The 12,934-nt window shown below is 46.1% G+C and overlaps 3 protein-coding genes across 4 annotated transcripts in view; 1 reads left to right on the top strand and 2 right to left on the bottom strand.

Moving 5' to 3' along the window:
• Nucleotides 1-970, bottom strand: part of LOC132571287 (zinc finger protein 397-like) — a 45,162-nt gene extending 44,192 nt beyond the window's left edge. For both annotated transcript variants that reach the window (XM_060238054.1, XM_060238056.1), the window contains exon 1: nt 737-970. The gene's annotated coding sequence lies outside the window, so the exon portion shown is untranslated. The remainder of the gene's footprint in view (nt 1-736) is intronic.
• Nucleotides 1-12,934, bottom strand: part of LOC132571344 (zinc finger protein 850-like) — a 359,929-nt gene that overhangs the window by 229,879 nt on the left and 117,116 nt on the right. The window lies entirely within an intron of this gene.
• The window catches only part of LOC132571235 (zinc finger protein 883-like), a 216,748-nt gene that overhangs the window by 161,849 nt on the left and 41,965 nt on the right, over nt 1-12,934 (top strand). The window contains exons 3-5 of the mRNA XM_060237964.1: nt 640-732; nt 2,756-2,841; nt 5,397-5,523. Of these exons, the coding sequence (XP_060093947.1) occupies nt 640-732; nt 2,756-2,841; nt 5,397-5,523 (306 nt within the window). The remainder of the gene's footprint in view (nt 1-639; nt 733-2,755; nt 2,842-5,396; nt 5,524-12,934) is intronic.

Genomic DNA, 12,934 nt, shown 5'->3' with positions numbered 1-12,934 from the left:
CTATGGGAATTGTTCTCCATAGGGAATAATTGTCCAGTAGACATTTCCCTCCCCTCCCCCTCCCTCCGCCGCTTTCTGATGACCCTAAGGTGGGGGGATTGCCTCCAAACCTGGGGATTGGCAACCCTCTCTCTCTCACCCACACACACACTTACCAGTTGGTTCCTCCACAACAACATCTGAAAAGAACAGGGGCTACGCTGCTCTCTCTCTCTCACACCCACACACACACTTAGTTCCTCTGAAACGAAAGCAAAACAAACCGAGGGACTGTATTGCTGACCCTTCCCATGAAGTACTTTCTGCTCAACTTTAAAGGCACACAGACACACACATTTTGAAACTGACCTGTTTGCAGGTTTCTGAACCTGCCGGAGATCTAGAGCTGCATGGTGGCTGTGGGGGCAGGGCTTCCCCTGCCGGCCAGCTGACTAGGGGCGGGGGGAAGTCTGTAAAACCGGGGGATCCCCCGCTTGGACCTGGGAATTGGGAAACCTAGCCCCATACTGCACTCCACTCCAACCCATTATTTGCCTGTTGTGTTTTTCTGGAGAGACAGTCAACCTAGGTTTGGGATTGCTGAATTTATGGGCACAGAGAAGTATCATTTTGTGTGTGTGTTTTTTTCCTAATCAAAAGGAGCTCTGATTGCCCAACCTGATCTCATATCCTGGCTGGAAGAAGAGGAAGAGCTATTTCTCCAAACCTCTGAAGAAGAGGAGGGATTGGCAGGTACCTTTCATGTGTCTCTGTGTTGCTTGTGCTCCCTTCCAAGGGCAGGTGGATTTCTGTGGCTTTGTTTATCCTCCCAGTTTGTCCTCAAAAGAGCTTGGAGAGTACTGGATGCTGAAATGATGCAGGGAGAAGGATTCCAGAGAGTCAAGAGCCAGGCCAAGGGTCACAGGAATGGAGCAGAGTTTGGAGCTGTGGTCCATGAGTCAAACAGTTAGTGACTTGCTGCTTCCAGACTGAGCAGCCTCCCATGACTGGCTTTTATAGGCCTCTGCTGGTCTTTCTTGCAGCCAGTTGCTTGGGAGTAATCCTGCAGCTACTCATTATCAGTAAGAAGCTGACATGGGGTCTGGAAACATGTTTTGTCTTCCTTCACAAAGCTCCATTCGAAGCCTTTTTCTCCAATGCTCAAAGGCTGTAGATGAAACTTGAGGGCTGGTAACAACAACCATCTGGGCTTCATCTGTTGGGGCTAGAAGGTGCTGGTGGCTCTGCCTCCGCTGTTGGCTGGGAACTCTGACAAGTCTGCAGCTCATCTTCTGCTGGTCCAGAGCTGATTTCCTGAGGCTCTTCTTCTCCTGAGGCATCCTCGCTGTTGCTGAGTCCTGGCTGGCTCATGACACCTGGCCCAAAAAGTATATAGCTGTTGTTAACCAGAACCAGGATTTTTTTTGGACCTGGCCCTGACCTGGCAGAACTCTTTGCCAAGTGCTATCCAGTCCCTGTGAGACATGGTGCAATTCTGCAGGGCCCATAAGACTTTCCTGCATTGTGCAGGGGGTTGGATTAGATGACCCTAGAGATCCCTTCCAACTCTATGATTCTATGATATGTACCTCCAGGTTTATGGATGAGGACAACAACAATTTCCATCAAGACTGACCTCCCACCCCCTCCTTTCCCCCATTTTCTTCCCCCATCCCTTCCCTTCCCCTCATTTGTAATTCCTTATTTACTTAGCTTGTACTGAGAAGTTGATTAGTACCCTAAGAAATGGAGTAATTTTAATTGTTTTACTGTTTTAACTATTTAAATTTATTGTTAATTTTTATTGCTCAATGTTACGTGTTTAAACTTGGGAGTAACAGCGCAGTGACTCATTATCAGCCATATTCTCTTTGTCCCCTTCAACCATCCAGTTTTACATATTTTGTCATTTAAACAATTTTATTGATAGCATATGGTAACATTGTCTGTTTATGTCATTACTATCCCTAACCCATATGATATTTTCCAATCCCCCCTCCCTCCGTTACTAGACTCCCGCCGAAGTTATATACTTGAGTTCACTTATAAAGGTACCCTTAACCAATCAGAGTTCAATTTCTCCCTTTTCTCATACTCATTATTAAAAAATTGTCCAATGTCTTTTTACATTCCACTCTTTCTCTATATATCCTGCAGTTTTACATATTTTGTGAAATGATAAAATTGTGGGAGCCTTCCTGAGCTCATTGGAAAGGCCACCCCCCAAAGCGGGAGCCATAAGAGAGAAACCCTAAGTGGGGGAACAGCCAGCAGGGAACAACCTGAGAAGAACATATGAGAAGCCATGTTGGATCAGGCCATTGGCCCATCCAGTCCAACACTGTGTGTCACACAGTGGCCCTGACTTGGTGGAACTCTTTGCTGAGTGATATCCAGACCCTGTGAGACCTGATGCAATTCCACAGGGCCTGTAAGACTGAGATGTACCTCCAGGTTTACGGGTGAGGACAACAACAGTTTCCATCAAGACCGACCTCCTTCCCCCTCCCCCATTCCCCCTTTTTCTTCCCCCTTCCCTTGTTTGTTATTCCTTATTTACTTAATTTGTACCAAGAAGTTGATTAATACCCTAAGAAATGTACAGAGGAGAGCAGCAAATCCCCCAGTGGAGTAGGGAGCAATCACAGGTCCAGTTGGAAGGGCAGGCTGGCTGACTCAGAGTTGAGGAGGGTGAAGCACAGACTTTGACTGAAAAACTGGCTCTTGTGGGAGGGAGAGGGGCATCTCCCACCCACTTTCTTTCTCTCCTTCCCAGGCGGCAGTGAAAAGACACCCCGGATTCCTTCTTCATCCTCTCTTCTGTGTGGTGAAGGGAAAAGAGGCAGCATGCAGCCAGCTCAGGTAAGGAGGAGGTAAGCTGCAGTACTGCAGTCCAAGCTCTTGCTCAAAACCTGAATCCAATCCCAGGGGAAGCTGGGTTCAGGTAGCCGGCTCAAGGTTGACTCAGCCTTCCTTCCTTCCTTCCTTCCTTCCTTCCTTCCTTCCTTCCTTCCTTCCTTAGTTGGTAAAATGAGTACCCAGCTTGCTGGGGGGAAAGTGTAGATGACTGGGGAAGGCAATGGCAAACCACCCAGTTAAAAAAGTCCGCTGTGAAAATGTAATGATGCAACACCATCCCAGAGTTGGAAAGAACTGGTGCTTGCACAGGGGACTACCTTAACCTTTATCTTTTTATCAGTGGGTAAAAGTGCAGTGTTACAAGGCTCAGAGGACTGGGTGCCTTCCTTTTGGTTCTGAGGCTGCTGCTGGAAAGGCAAGAAAATGGGCACCCTACCCTGTCTCGGATGGAATGTGCAGAGAAGCCCAAGCAGCAGGGATGGAATTCTAGCAGGAGCTCCTTTGCATGTTAGGCCACACACCCCTGATGTAGCCAATCCTCCAAGAGCTTATTATCCTCTGTAAAGAGCACTGTAAGCTCTTGGAGGATTGGCTACATCAGGGGTGTGTGGCCTAATATGGACAGAATCATAGAGTTGGAAGGGACCTCCAAGGTAATCTAGTCCAACCCCCTGCACAATGCAGGAAACCCACAAATACCTACCCCAAATTCACAGGATCTTGATTGCTGTCAGATGGCCATCTAGCCTCTGTTTAAAAACCTCCAAGGAAGGAGAGCCGACCACCTCCTGAGGAAGCCTGTTCCACTGAGGAATCGCTCTAACGGTCAGGAAGTTCTTCCTAATGTTGAGCCGGAAACTCTTCTGATTTAATTTCAACCCATTGGTTCTGGTCCTACCTTCCAGGGCCACAGAAAACAATTCCACACCATCCTCTAGATGACAGCCCTTCAAGTACTTGAAGATGGTGATCATATCACCTCTCAGCCGCCTCCTCTCCAGGCTAAACATCCCCAGCTCCTTCAACCTTTCCTCATAGGACTTGGTCTCCAGACCCCTCACCATCTTCCTCTGGACCCGTTCCAGCTTGTCTATATCCTTCTTAAAATGTGGTGCCCAAAACTGAACACAATACTCCAGGTGAGGTCTTACCAGAGCAGAATAAAGCAATACCATCACATCATGTGATCTGGACACTATACTTCTGTTGATACAGCCCAAAATTGCATTTGCCTTTTTAGCCACCGCATCACACTGTTGACTCATGTTCAGCATATGATCCACTAAGGCCCCTAGATCCTTTTCGCACATACTACTGCTAAGACAAGTCTCTCCCATCCTATAACTATGCATGGGATTTTTCCTACCGAATTGCATAACTTTTAACTCCCTGTTAAAATTCATTTTATTGGTTTAGCCCAGTTTTCCAGCCTGTCAAGATCATCCTGTATCCTGTTTCTGTCTTCTACTGTATTTGCAACCCCTCCCAATTTAGTATCATCAGCAAATTTTATAAGTATTCCCTCTATTCCATCCAAATCATTGATGATGTTGAACAAAACAGGTCCCAGGACAGATTCTTGAGGCACTCCACTTGTCACTCCTCTCCAAGAGGATGAGGAACCACTCACAAGCACTCTTTGGGTGCAATCTGTCAACCTCTTACAGATCCTCCTAACTGTAACAGGATCCAAACATTTTACCAACTTGTCAACAAGGATAGTATGGAACCTTATCAAAAGCCTTACTAAAATCAAGATAAACGATGTCTACAGCATTCCCCTGATCTAGCAAGGTAGTCACTTTCTCAAAAAAAGAGATCAGGTTAGTTTGACATGACTTGTTCTTGAGAAACCGATGCTGGCTCTTAGTAATCACATCCATTCTTTCTAAAGGAGCTCCTGCTAGAATCCCACCTCTGTGAAGCAGGAACTATGAAAGAATGTTGGACCATGAATTCACCATGGAACAGTGTTTGGTTCTTTACCTTGTGCACTTCTCTGGCCTCTTCCCCACTTGGGCACTAGCTCCCTGCCAATGAGAACAGTCCCTCTGCAGTTCCCTCTAAGCTGAGTTAATGTGAGGTAGCTCACAGTTTTTTAGTCCCCAGCTTATACATTTTTTTGTCTTAGCTCAGGAAAAATGGCCACAGAGCAAACTAATTTATGCAGTAGCTCACGACTTAAATGGCAGTAGCTCATGAAGTAGAATTTTTGCTCACAGGACTCTACAGCTTAGAGGGAACATTGCCCCTCTGGCCCCCAAATGCCCCCAAGGATGACTGGGAGGGGGGAACCAAATGTCCTTGCAAGGCTCTTTGCACCGCCTTTTTGTGCTGGCTTGGGGTCAGGGGGTGTGACCTAATATGCAAATGAGCTCTCACTGGACTTTTCTACAAAAAAGCCCTGTGTGAAACAATTGTGATGTCAGGGGGCGGTGGCCTAATATGCAAATGAGCCCTGTCTTCAAGTATTAATTTACCACGTTTGCTTTTGGGGGTTTTGCCTCCCAAGGACCAGCATTCTAGTGACATAAAATAATGTTTCCTTCTTCTTCCAGGGTTGGGAGTCCTTTGAAGAGGTGGCTGTGTATTTCACTAAGGAAGAGTGGACCCTGCTGAGCCCAGGCCAAAGAGCTCTCTACAAGGAAGTCATGCTGGAGAATTTTGGGAATGTGGCCTCTCTGGGTGAGGATCCTTTTCTCTGGGGCTTTCCTCATCTTGTTGGGGGGAGGGAGTGACTGGAAGGAGGTATTTATTAAGGAAAGAGGGGGTCAGGCTGCTGTCTTCCCTGTGCCCAGTGGCTGATCTCTGCCACCTTCCATGATCTTTCCTCTGATGTGGGAGGGCTTCTGGGCTCTACTTGCAGAGTGGGAGCTCCTGCCTGGCTGTCCTGGTTCTAGACCACCTGAGGGGGCGTCGGAAGAGGTACCAAGGGATGCTTGTTCTAGAGAGGATGACGCGGTCTGAGCAGGGGCTTCTCTCTAGCTTGGTGTAATGAGAGCCAACTTGGTGTAGTGGTTAAATGTGTGGACTATTATCTGGAGAACCGGGTTTGATTCCCCATTCCTCCACCTGCAGTTGCTGGTGTGACATTGAGTCAGTCACAAGTTCTGACAGAGTTGTTCCTCTCAAGAGCAGTTTCTGTGAGAGCTCTCTCAGCCCCACGTACCTCACAGGGTGTCTGTTGTGGGGAGGGGAAGGGAAAGGAGATTGTAAAAAGCTCTGAGAGTCATTTGGGTAGAGAAGGGTGGGGTAGAAATCCAATCTTCTCCTCCTTTTCCTCCTCCTCCTCCTTGTTGTTGTTATTGGGGCCTTTCCTTACCTGGGCTGAAATGAAGCTATGGAGGGAACTCTGCTGGCTTCTCTGCCACTTTTCTTAGTGCTCAGCTGGCATTTCCATCTCAACTTGGCAGGGAGCAGGTACAGAATTCCAGTGCCAGATCGGTGGTTGTTGTTCCATATTACCTGACTGTTGTGCATTTTTGAAGCCAACCTGTGCCTTGTTTGGAATTGCTTTCATTAAGAAGAGTTATACAAATTTGTGATTTTTTTTTTTCTTCCATGACCAAAGGGGCCCAGATTTCTAAACCTGGCATCCTATCCTGGCTGGAGGAAGAGGAGGAGCCATTTCCTCTGGGCCTTGATGAAGAGGAGGGACTGGCAGGTCACTGCTTAGGTCTGTCGTGGGTCTATTTGTTGCCTGCACTTCCTTTCAAATGGGGGGTGGATCTCTGGGCCCTTTTTATTCTCACAGTTTGAATTTCTCTTCATGGGACCTTGGCTCGGTTATCATTGCCAAAATGGTGCCTGTAAACCTTGAACCTATGAAAAGAGGCAACATCTTCATACCATTTCAGATCACTTATGCCAAGGTCAGCCAAGTCTTGTCTGTTCTGAAAGGCAGAGTCTTTAGGCTAGCGTGTTTCCCAGCCCTTTTTTCTCCTCAGATCCCTTGAACTGGATTTGCCTAGCCTTGAACCTGAGTTTTTCTGTCAGGCCTTGATACTGGGTCACTTTTGTCATGGACTGGGTTCGTTACCATATGGTTGACTGCTTGGTCAAACGTATTGCATTTGAGATTTAAAATACATGGAGTAAGCAAAAGGGAGAACTGTCTATAGAATCTTTGTGCTTAACCCCTGAGCATTCACTGAGTTTAAAGACAACTATTACCAGAAGATTGTGACACAGATACTTAGGAAAAGTGGACTTTAATCATACCAGGTTTCTCTCTCTTTCAGCAGGTGGCATGTGGCAGTCAGTGAACAAAACAAAAGGACATCCAGTGATGGAGAAAGAGGATACATATTCAGATGTGAAAAAGGAGGTTGAAAATTGTGATGTACTGGGGAAGGAGAAAGAAAAACACACACGAGAAGTGAGGAATAATTTCAATCTATTAGAAGGGGATGGCTCCTTCCTGCCAAAAACATACCGAGATAATAGGAATGAGTGTGCTCCAAGCAGAGAAAACGTTGCTGAAAAATCAAGTATCGATACTCAGTGGAACACCTATAGCAAGGAAAAATATAAATGCTTGGGATTTGGAAAAAGTTTCACTCAGAGTGTAAGACTAACTTTGCAAGAAAGCATTCACACAAGGGTGAAATCCTATGAATGCCCGGAGTGTGGGAAAAACTTCAGTAGGATTGGAAGCCTTGTTTCCCATCAGAGAATTCACACAGGAGAGAAACCATATAAATGCTTGGAGTGTGGAACAAGCTTCCGTCACAGTGGACACCTGATTGTCCATCAAAGAATTCACACAGGGGAGAAACCATATCAATGCCCAGAGTGTGGAAAAACCTTCACTCAGAGCGGAAGCCTTACTGTCCATCGAAGAATTCACACAACACAGAAACCATATAAATGTCTGGAGTGTGGAAAAAGCTTTAATGAAAGTGGAAGCCTTACTTCCCATCAAAGAATTCACACAGGTGAAAAACCATATACATGCCTAGAGTGTGGAACAAGCTTCAGTCGAAGTGGAAGCCTTACCTCCCATCAAAGAATACACCTAGGGGAGAAACCCTATAAATGCCTGGCATGTGGGAAAAGCTTCCGTGACAGTAGACAACTTATTTTTCATCAAAGAATTCACACAGGTGAGAAACCATATGAATGCCTGGAGTGTCATAAAACCTTCATCCGGAGTTCACAGCTTAGTTCTCATCAAAGAAGTCACACAGGGGAGAAACCGTATAAATGCCCACAGTGTGGGAAAAGGTTTATTCGCAGTTCACACCTTATTTCCCATCAAGCAATTCACACAGGGGAGAAACCATATACTTGTCTGGAATGTGGAAAAAGCTTCAGTGGGAGTGGTACCTTGAAGTCTCATCAAAGGATTCACACGGGGGAGAAACCATACCAATGCCTGGTGTGCAGTAAAAGCTTCAGTCAGAGTTCACACCTTACTTCCCACCAGAGAATTCATACAGGGGAGAAACCATATAAATGCCTGGAATGTGGGAAAAGCTTCAGTCAGAGTTTTAACCTTACTTCCCATCAAAGAATTCACACAAGGGCAAAACCATATGAATGCCAGGAATGTGGGAAAAGCTTCAGGCACCATGCACGCCTCACTTCGCATCGAAGACTTCATACAGGGGAGAGACCATATCAATGCCTAGAGTGTGGGAAAAGCTTCAGTGAGAGCAGAACCTTGAAGTCTCATCAAAGAATTCACACGGGGGAGAAACCATATCAGTGCCCAGAGTGTGGGAAAAGTTTCGCTTGGAGCGACAGTCTTACTTCCCATCAGCGAATTCACACAGGAGAGAGACCATATACGTGTCTGGAGTGTGGAAAGAAGTTCAGTCAGAGGTCACATCTTACTGGGCATCAAAGAATTCACACAAGGAAGAAACCATATCAATCCCTTGAGAGCGGGAAAAGCTTTGCTAACAGTGAAAGCCTCAAGTCCCATCAGAGAATTCACATAGGAAAGAAACTAGAGACACTTTTAGACTGTTAAAATATGTTAAACTAAGCAGTAATGTTATAAAAAAGTAAAGGTAGTACCAGTCGTTTTCGACTCTGGGGTGATGTTGCTTTCACGTTTTCATGGCAGACTTTTTATGGGGTGGTTTGCCATTGTCTTCCCCAGTCATCTACACTTCCCCCCCAGCAAGCTGGGTACTCATTTTACCGACCTCAGAAGGATGGAAGGTTGAGTCAACCTGGAGCCAGCTACTGAACCAGCTTCCACTAGAATCGAACTCAGGTCGTGAGCGGAGGGTTCTGACTGCAGTACTGCAGCTTTACCACTCTGCACCACGGGGCTCATAGTAATGTTATAGACATATAATATTATAGACATAGTAATATTATAGACAATGTAATAAAACATTATTAGGGTTTGTAGAGTCTTTCGGGCTCAAGTGCCGTGTTCTACTGGAGAAAGTTTTCCTTCCAGACATTTCGTTCTCAGCTGCGGAGAACATCCTCAGTGGCGTTGCAGCCGGAGCAGGCGCTCTGACCTTCTTGGCTGCTGTGCATTGAGCAGCCAAGAAGGTCAGAGCGCCTGCTCCGGCTGCAACGCCACTGAGGATGTTCTCCGCAGCTGAGAACGAAACGTCTGGAAGGAAAACTTTCTCCAGTAGAACACGGCACTTGAGCCCGAAAGATTCTACAAACCCTAATGATGTTACCAGCCGTGAAAACCTGAAATCTTTGATAATAAAACATTGGTTGGTACCCCAATCCTGAATCTCCCCAGCTATACTAAATAATGAAATGTATTAGTACACTATTTCATTATTTAGTATAGCTGGGGAGATTCAGGATTGGGGTACCAGCTAATGTTCCCCCTAAGTTGCAGAGTCTTGTGAGCAAAAATTCTACTTTGTGAGCCACTGGCATTAAAGTTGTGAGCTGCTGCATAAATTAGTGTGCTTTGTGGTCATCCTCTAAAACTGCTCAATTAATGCTTTGCTTGTCTTTGTTTATCCACTTTAAGCTATCAGTCTTGGTGCATTATGATTCACTGAAGAGCTTTTTTACTGTTTATTTGGAACTAATTAAAGAATTTTTAACAAAGAATTTTCTTTGTTGTATTTTTCAGTTCATAGAATCATAGAGTTGGAAGAGGCCTCCAGGGTCATCTAGCCCAACCCCCTGCACAATGCAGGAAATTCACAAATACCTCTCCCTAAATTCACAGGAAATTCACAAATACCTCCCCTAAATTCACAGGAAATTCACAAATACCTCCCCCCTAAATTTTGCCACCCCGTCTTTGAGAACAAGTAACTTAATTCAACCCAGCATCGAGAGGGGGTAATCTAAGCCTCTCTTGCAAGTCTTTTGCTATATGGGGCAACTGTGCCTGTTTGCAGGATTGTTTAACCTGCTCTGCAGGTAGGGTTGCCAGGTCTGTGTTGGAAAATACCCGGAGACTTTGGGGGTGGATCCAGGGGAGGGTGAAATTTGGGGAGGGGAGGGGCTTCAGCATGGTACAATGCTACAGAGTCCACCCTTCAAAACAGGCATTTTCTCCAGGGGAGCTGATATCTGACAACTGAAGATCAGTTGAAAAAGCGAGAGATCTCCAGGCCCCACCTGGAGGCTGTAGTAAACTAACGAAAAAGTATTAAAGATAAATTTATAACTGTAAGTTACATATTCAAGAACACTTATCATGTAATACATAACACTTAGCAAGATACAAAATATCACAATGTCAAATTTTCAAAAGTCCAATGTGCGGAAAGTAAGACGTAAAAGTTATTTCCCGTTCAGCATGTCAATTTCTAACTTAATGCACTTGTAAACCATTTGTCCACGTCCACGGGTAAATTAAGGTGCCAGTGCCAAAAGTATTCCGCATGCAGTCAGTTCTAATTTTTCATAGATATTTCTTTCATTTTTAAAGATGCCAAGTTAAAAGCTTCACCATTTGTGAAAGGTTCTTGTGGAAGTGGGTTGCCAACAGCCTCCGACAGTAAAGCCGCTTGTGTTACTGTTTCTGAATATACCTTTGTCAAAGAGACGTATCCCACTCATCACAACACGAAATGCTTCGCATAGCACTAGCCCTGGAGAAAACCACCTGGAGGCTGGCAACCTTTTCTAAATGTCCTGGTGAGTTAGCACCACTTATGGCCTTGTAGGAAAATCTGTCTTGGGCAAGCTACACATCAGATGATGTTTTCCCACTGCAAATCCTAGAAGAGGGGTGGGAGGAGAAGGAGAAGAAAGAGAAGAATTGGATTTATACCTTGCCCTTCACTCAGAGTGGCCTACAATCTCCTTTTGCTTCCTCTCTCCACAACAGAAATCCTGTGAGGTAGGTGGGACTGAGAGAGTTCTTATAGAAACTGCCCTTTCAAGGACAGCTCTGTGAGAATTGTGACTGACCCAAGGTCAGCTAACAGCGGCACGTGGAGAGTGGGGACTCAAACCTGGTCCTCCAGATTAGAATCTGCCACTCTTAAATGCGACCAAACTGGCTCTCACCAAGCACACACTTCGTCAGATAGTTCAGGTGTACATGAACGCTCATACCTTAAATAAATCTTTGCTGGTCTTAAAGGTGCCACTGGACTCAAAATTTGTTCTGCTTCAGACCAACATGGCTGCCCACCTGGATCTGTAGTCTACCTGTCATTCATTTGCACAATATCCAGTGCGCTCAGCTTCTACGGTTGGCAGCCTGGGAAGCTGAGAGCAGCAGGGCAGGGGGCACCCAATGGTGTCCCCATGGGCGAGGTGGCACCCTAGGCGGCTGCCTACGTTGCCTACTCCCACACACTGGCCAAGCTTGGACTGCAGTACTGCAGCTTACCACTCTCCCCCACGGGGCTCCTGTCTTCACTAACCACCTCACAATTCAAAAATGACATAGGAATGGATAGAAGAGCTTAGGAGTGGGTGAAGCGGCCCCCTCACCTCATGACCACGAGTTTCAGCTTTATGCCATCTAATGCAGGGAGGGGTGTCGAACTCATTTATTATGAAGGCCAAATTTGACATAAATGAGACCCTATGGGTCTGGGCCATGTGTGTCAAAAAATGTAATATTAGGTAGTAGAAATATAAACTTTATAAAGGACACAAACACAATGAAAGATTTTTTAGAAACTTAAAACATGCTTAAAACATTAGCACTCCTTGGTCTTAAAGGTGTTTTCTTCATATCTCTCCTGTGTGATCCAGGGTACTGGGGAAAGGAAACTTTGGCTCTTTCCTTCCTTCCCCAGGAGGCCAGGAGGGGGAGGAGCCTCAGCCACTAGAAGGAAGAGAGGCTTGGCTCAGTAGCTCTGCTGTGCAATTGAGAGAACCTTGCAAAGCAAGCTCTCCCTCCTCCTTCCTCCTCAAGGGAGGAGCCTCAGCCAGTGGAGAAAATAGAGGCTTTGCTCTGTTGCTCCTGTGCGATTGAGCAAGCCTGTCATAGCAAGCTGTGATGCAGAAGGAAGCAAGAGAGAGGGAGAAGGAAGCAGATGACAGCCAGCTGCTCCAGCGCCTGAGAGGAGCCCTCGGGAGGCCTGATTTGACCCCCAGAGTGCATGTTTGACACACCTGGTCTAATGCAAGTCCTGAACGTTTTGAGCAGTGGAGCTAGCTTTCTGGGTTTCTCACTGCATGACTTCAGAATCTCATTCTTGCAGTCAAATAAATTCTTGTGGTCAGAAATTGAACTAAACTTAATAAACCTTTTTAAAAATTGATCAACAGTCTGATTGCTTGTGTGTGGCCACCCTGGGGACTCATGGAGTTCAGGCTTCAACTTTTTGACCAAGAACTAGGGTGGCCAATCCCCAGGTGGGGGCACGGGATCCCCCGGTTTGGAGGCCCACCCCCCACTTCAGGGTTATCAGAAAGCAGTGGTGCGGGGGGGGGGGAATGTCTGCTGGGCACTCCATTATTTCCTATGAAGACCGATTCCCATAGGGCATAGTGGAGAATTGATCCTCAGGTATCTGGGGCTGTTTTTTTTAGATAGAGGCACCAAATTTTCAGCATAGCATCTGGTACCTCTCCTCAAAAGACCCGCCAAGTTTCAAAAAGATTGGACCAGGGGGTCCAATTCTATGAGCCCCAGAAGAAGGCGCCCTTATCCACTATTTCCAATGGAGGGAAGGCATTTAAAAGG

The sequence above is a fragment of the Heteronotia binoei genome, chromosome 5 (genome assembly GCF_032191835.1).
Source record: "Heteronotia binoei isolate CCM8104 ecotype False Entrance Well chromosome 5, APGP_CSIRO_Hbin_v1, whole genome shotgun sequence".
Taxonomy (NCBI): domain Eukaryota; kingdom Metazoa; phylum Chordata; class Lepidosauria; order Squamata; family Gekkonidae; genus Heteronotia; species Heteronotia binoei.
The sequence above is the reverse complement of the archived record's forward strand: the minus strand, read 5'-3'. Positions and strand labels throughout refer to the sequence as shown.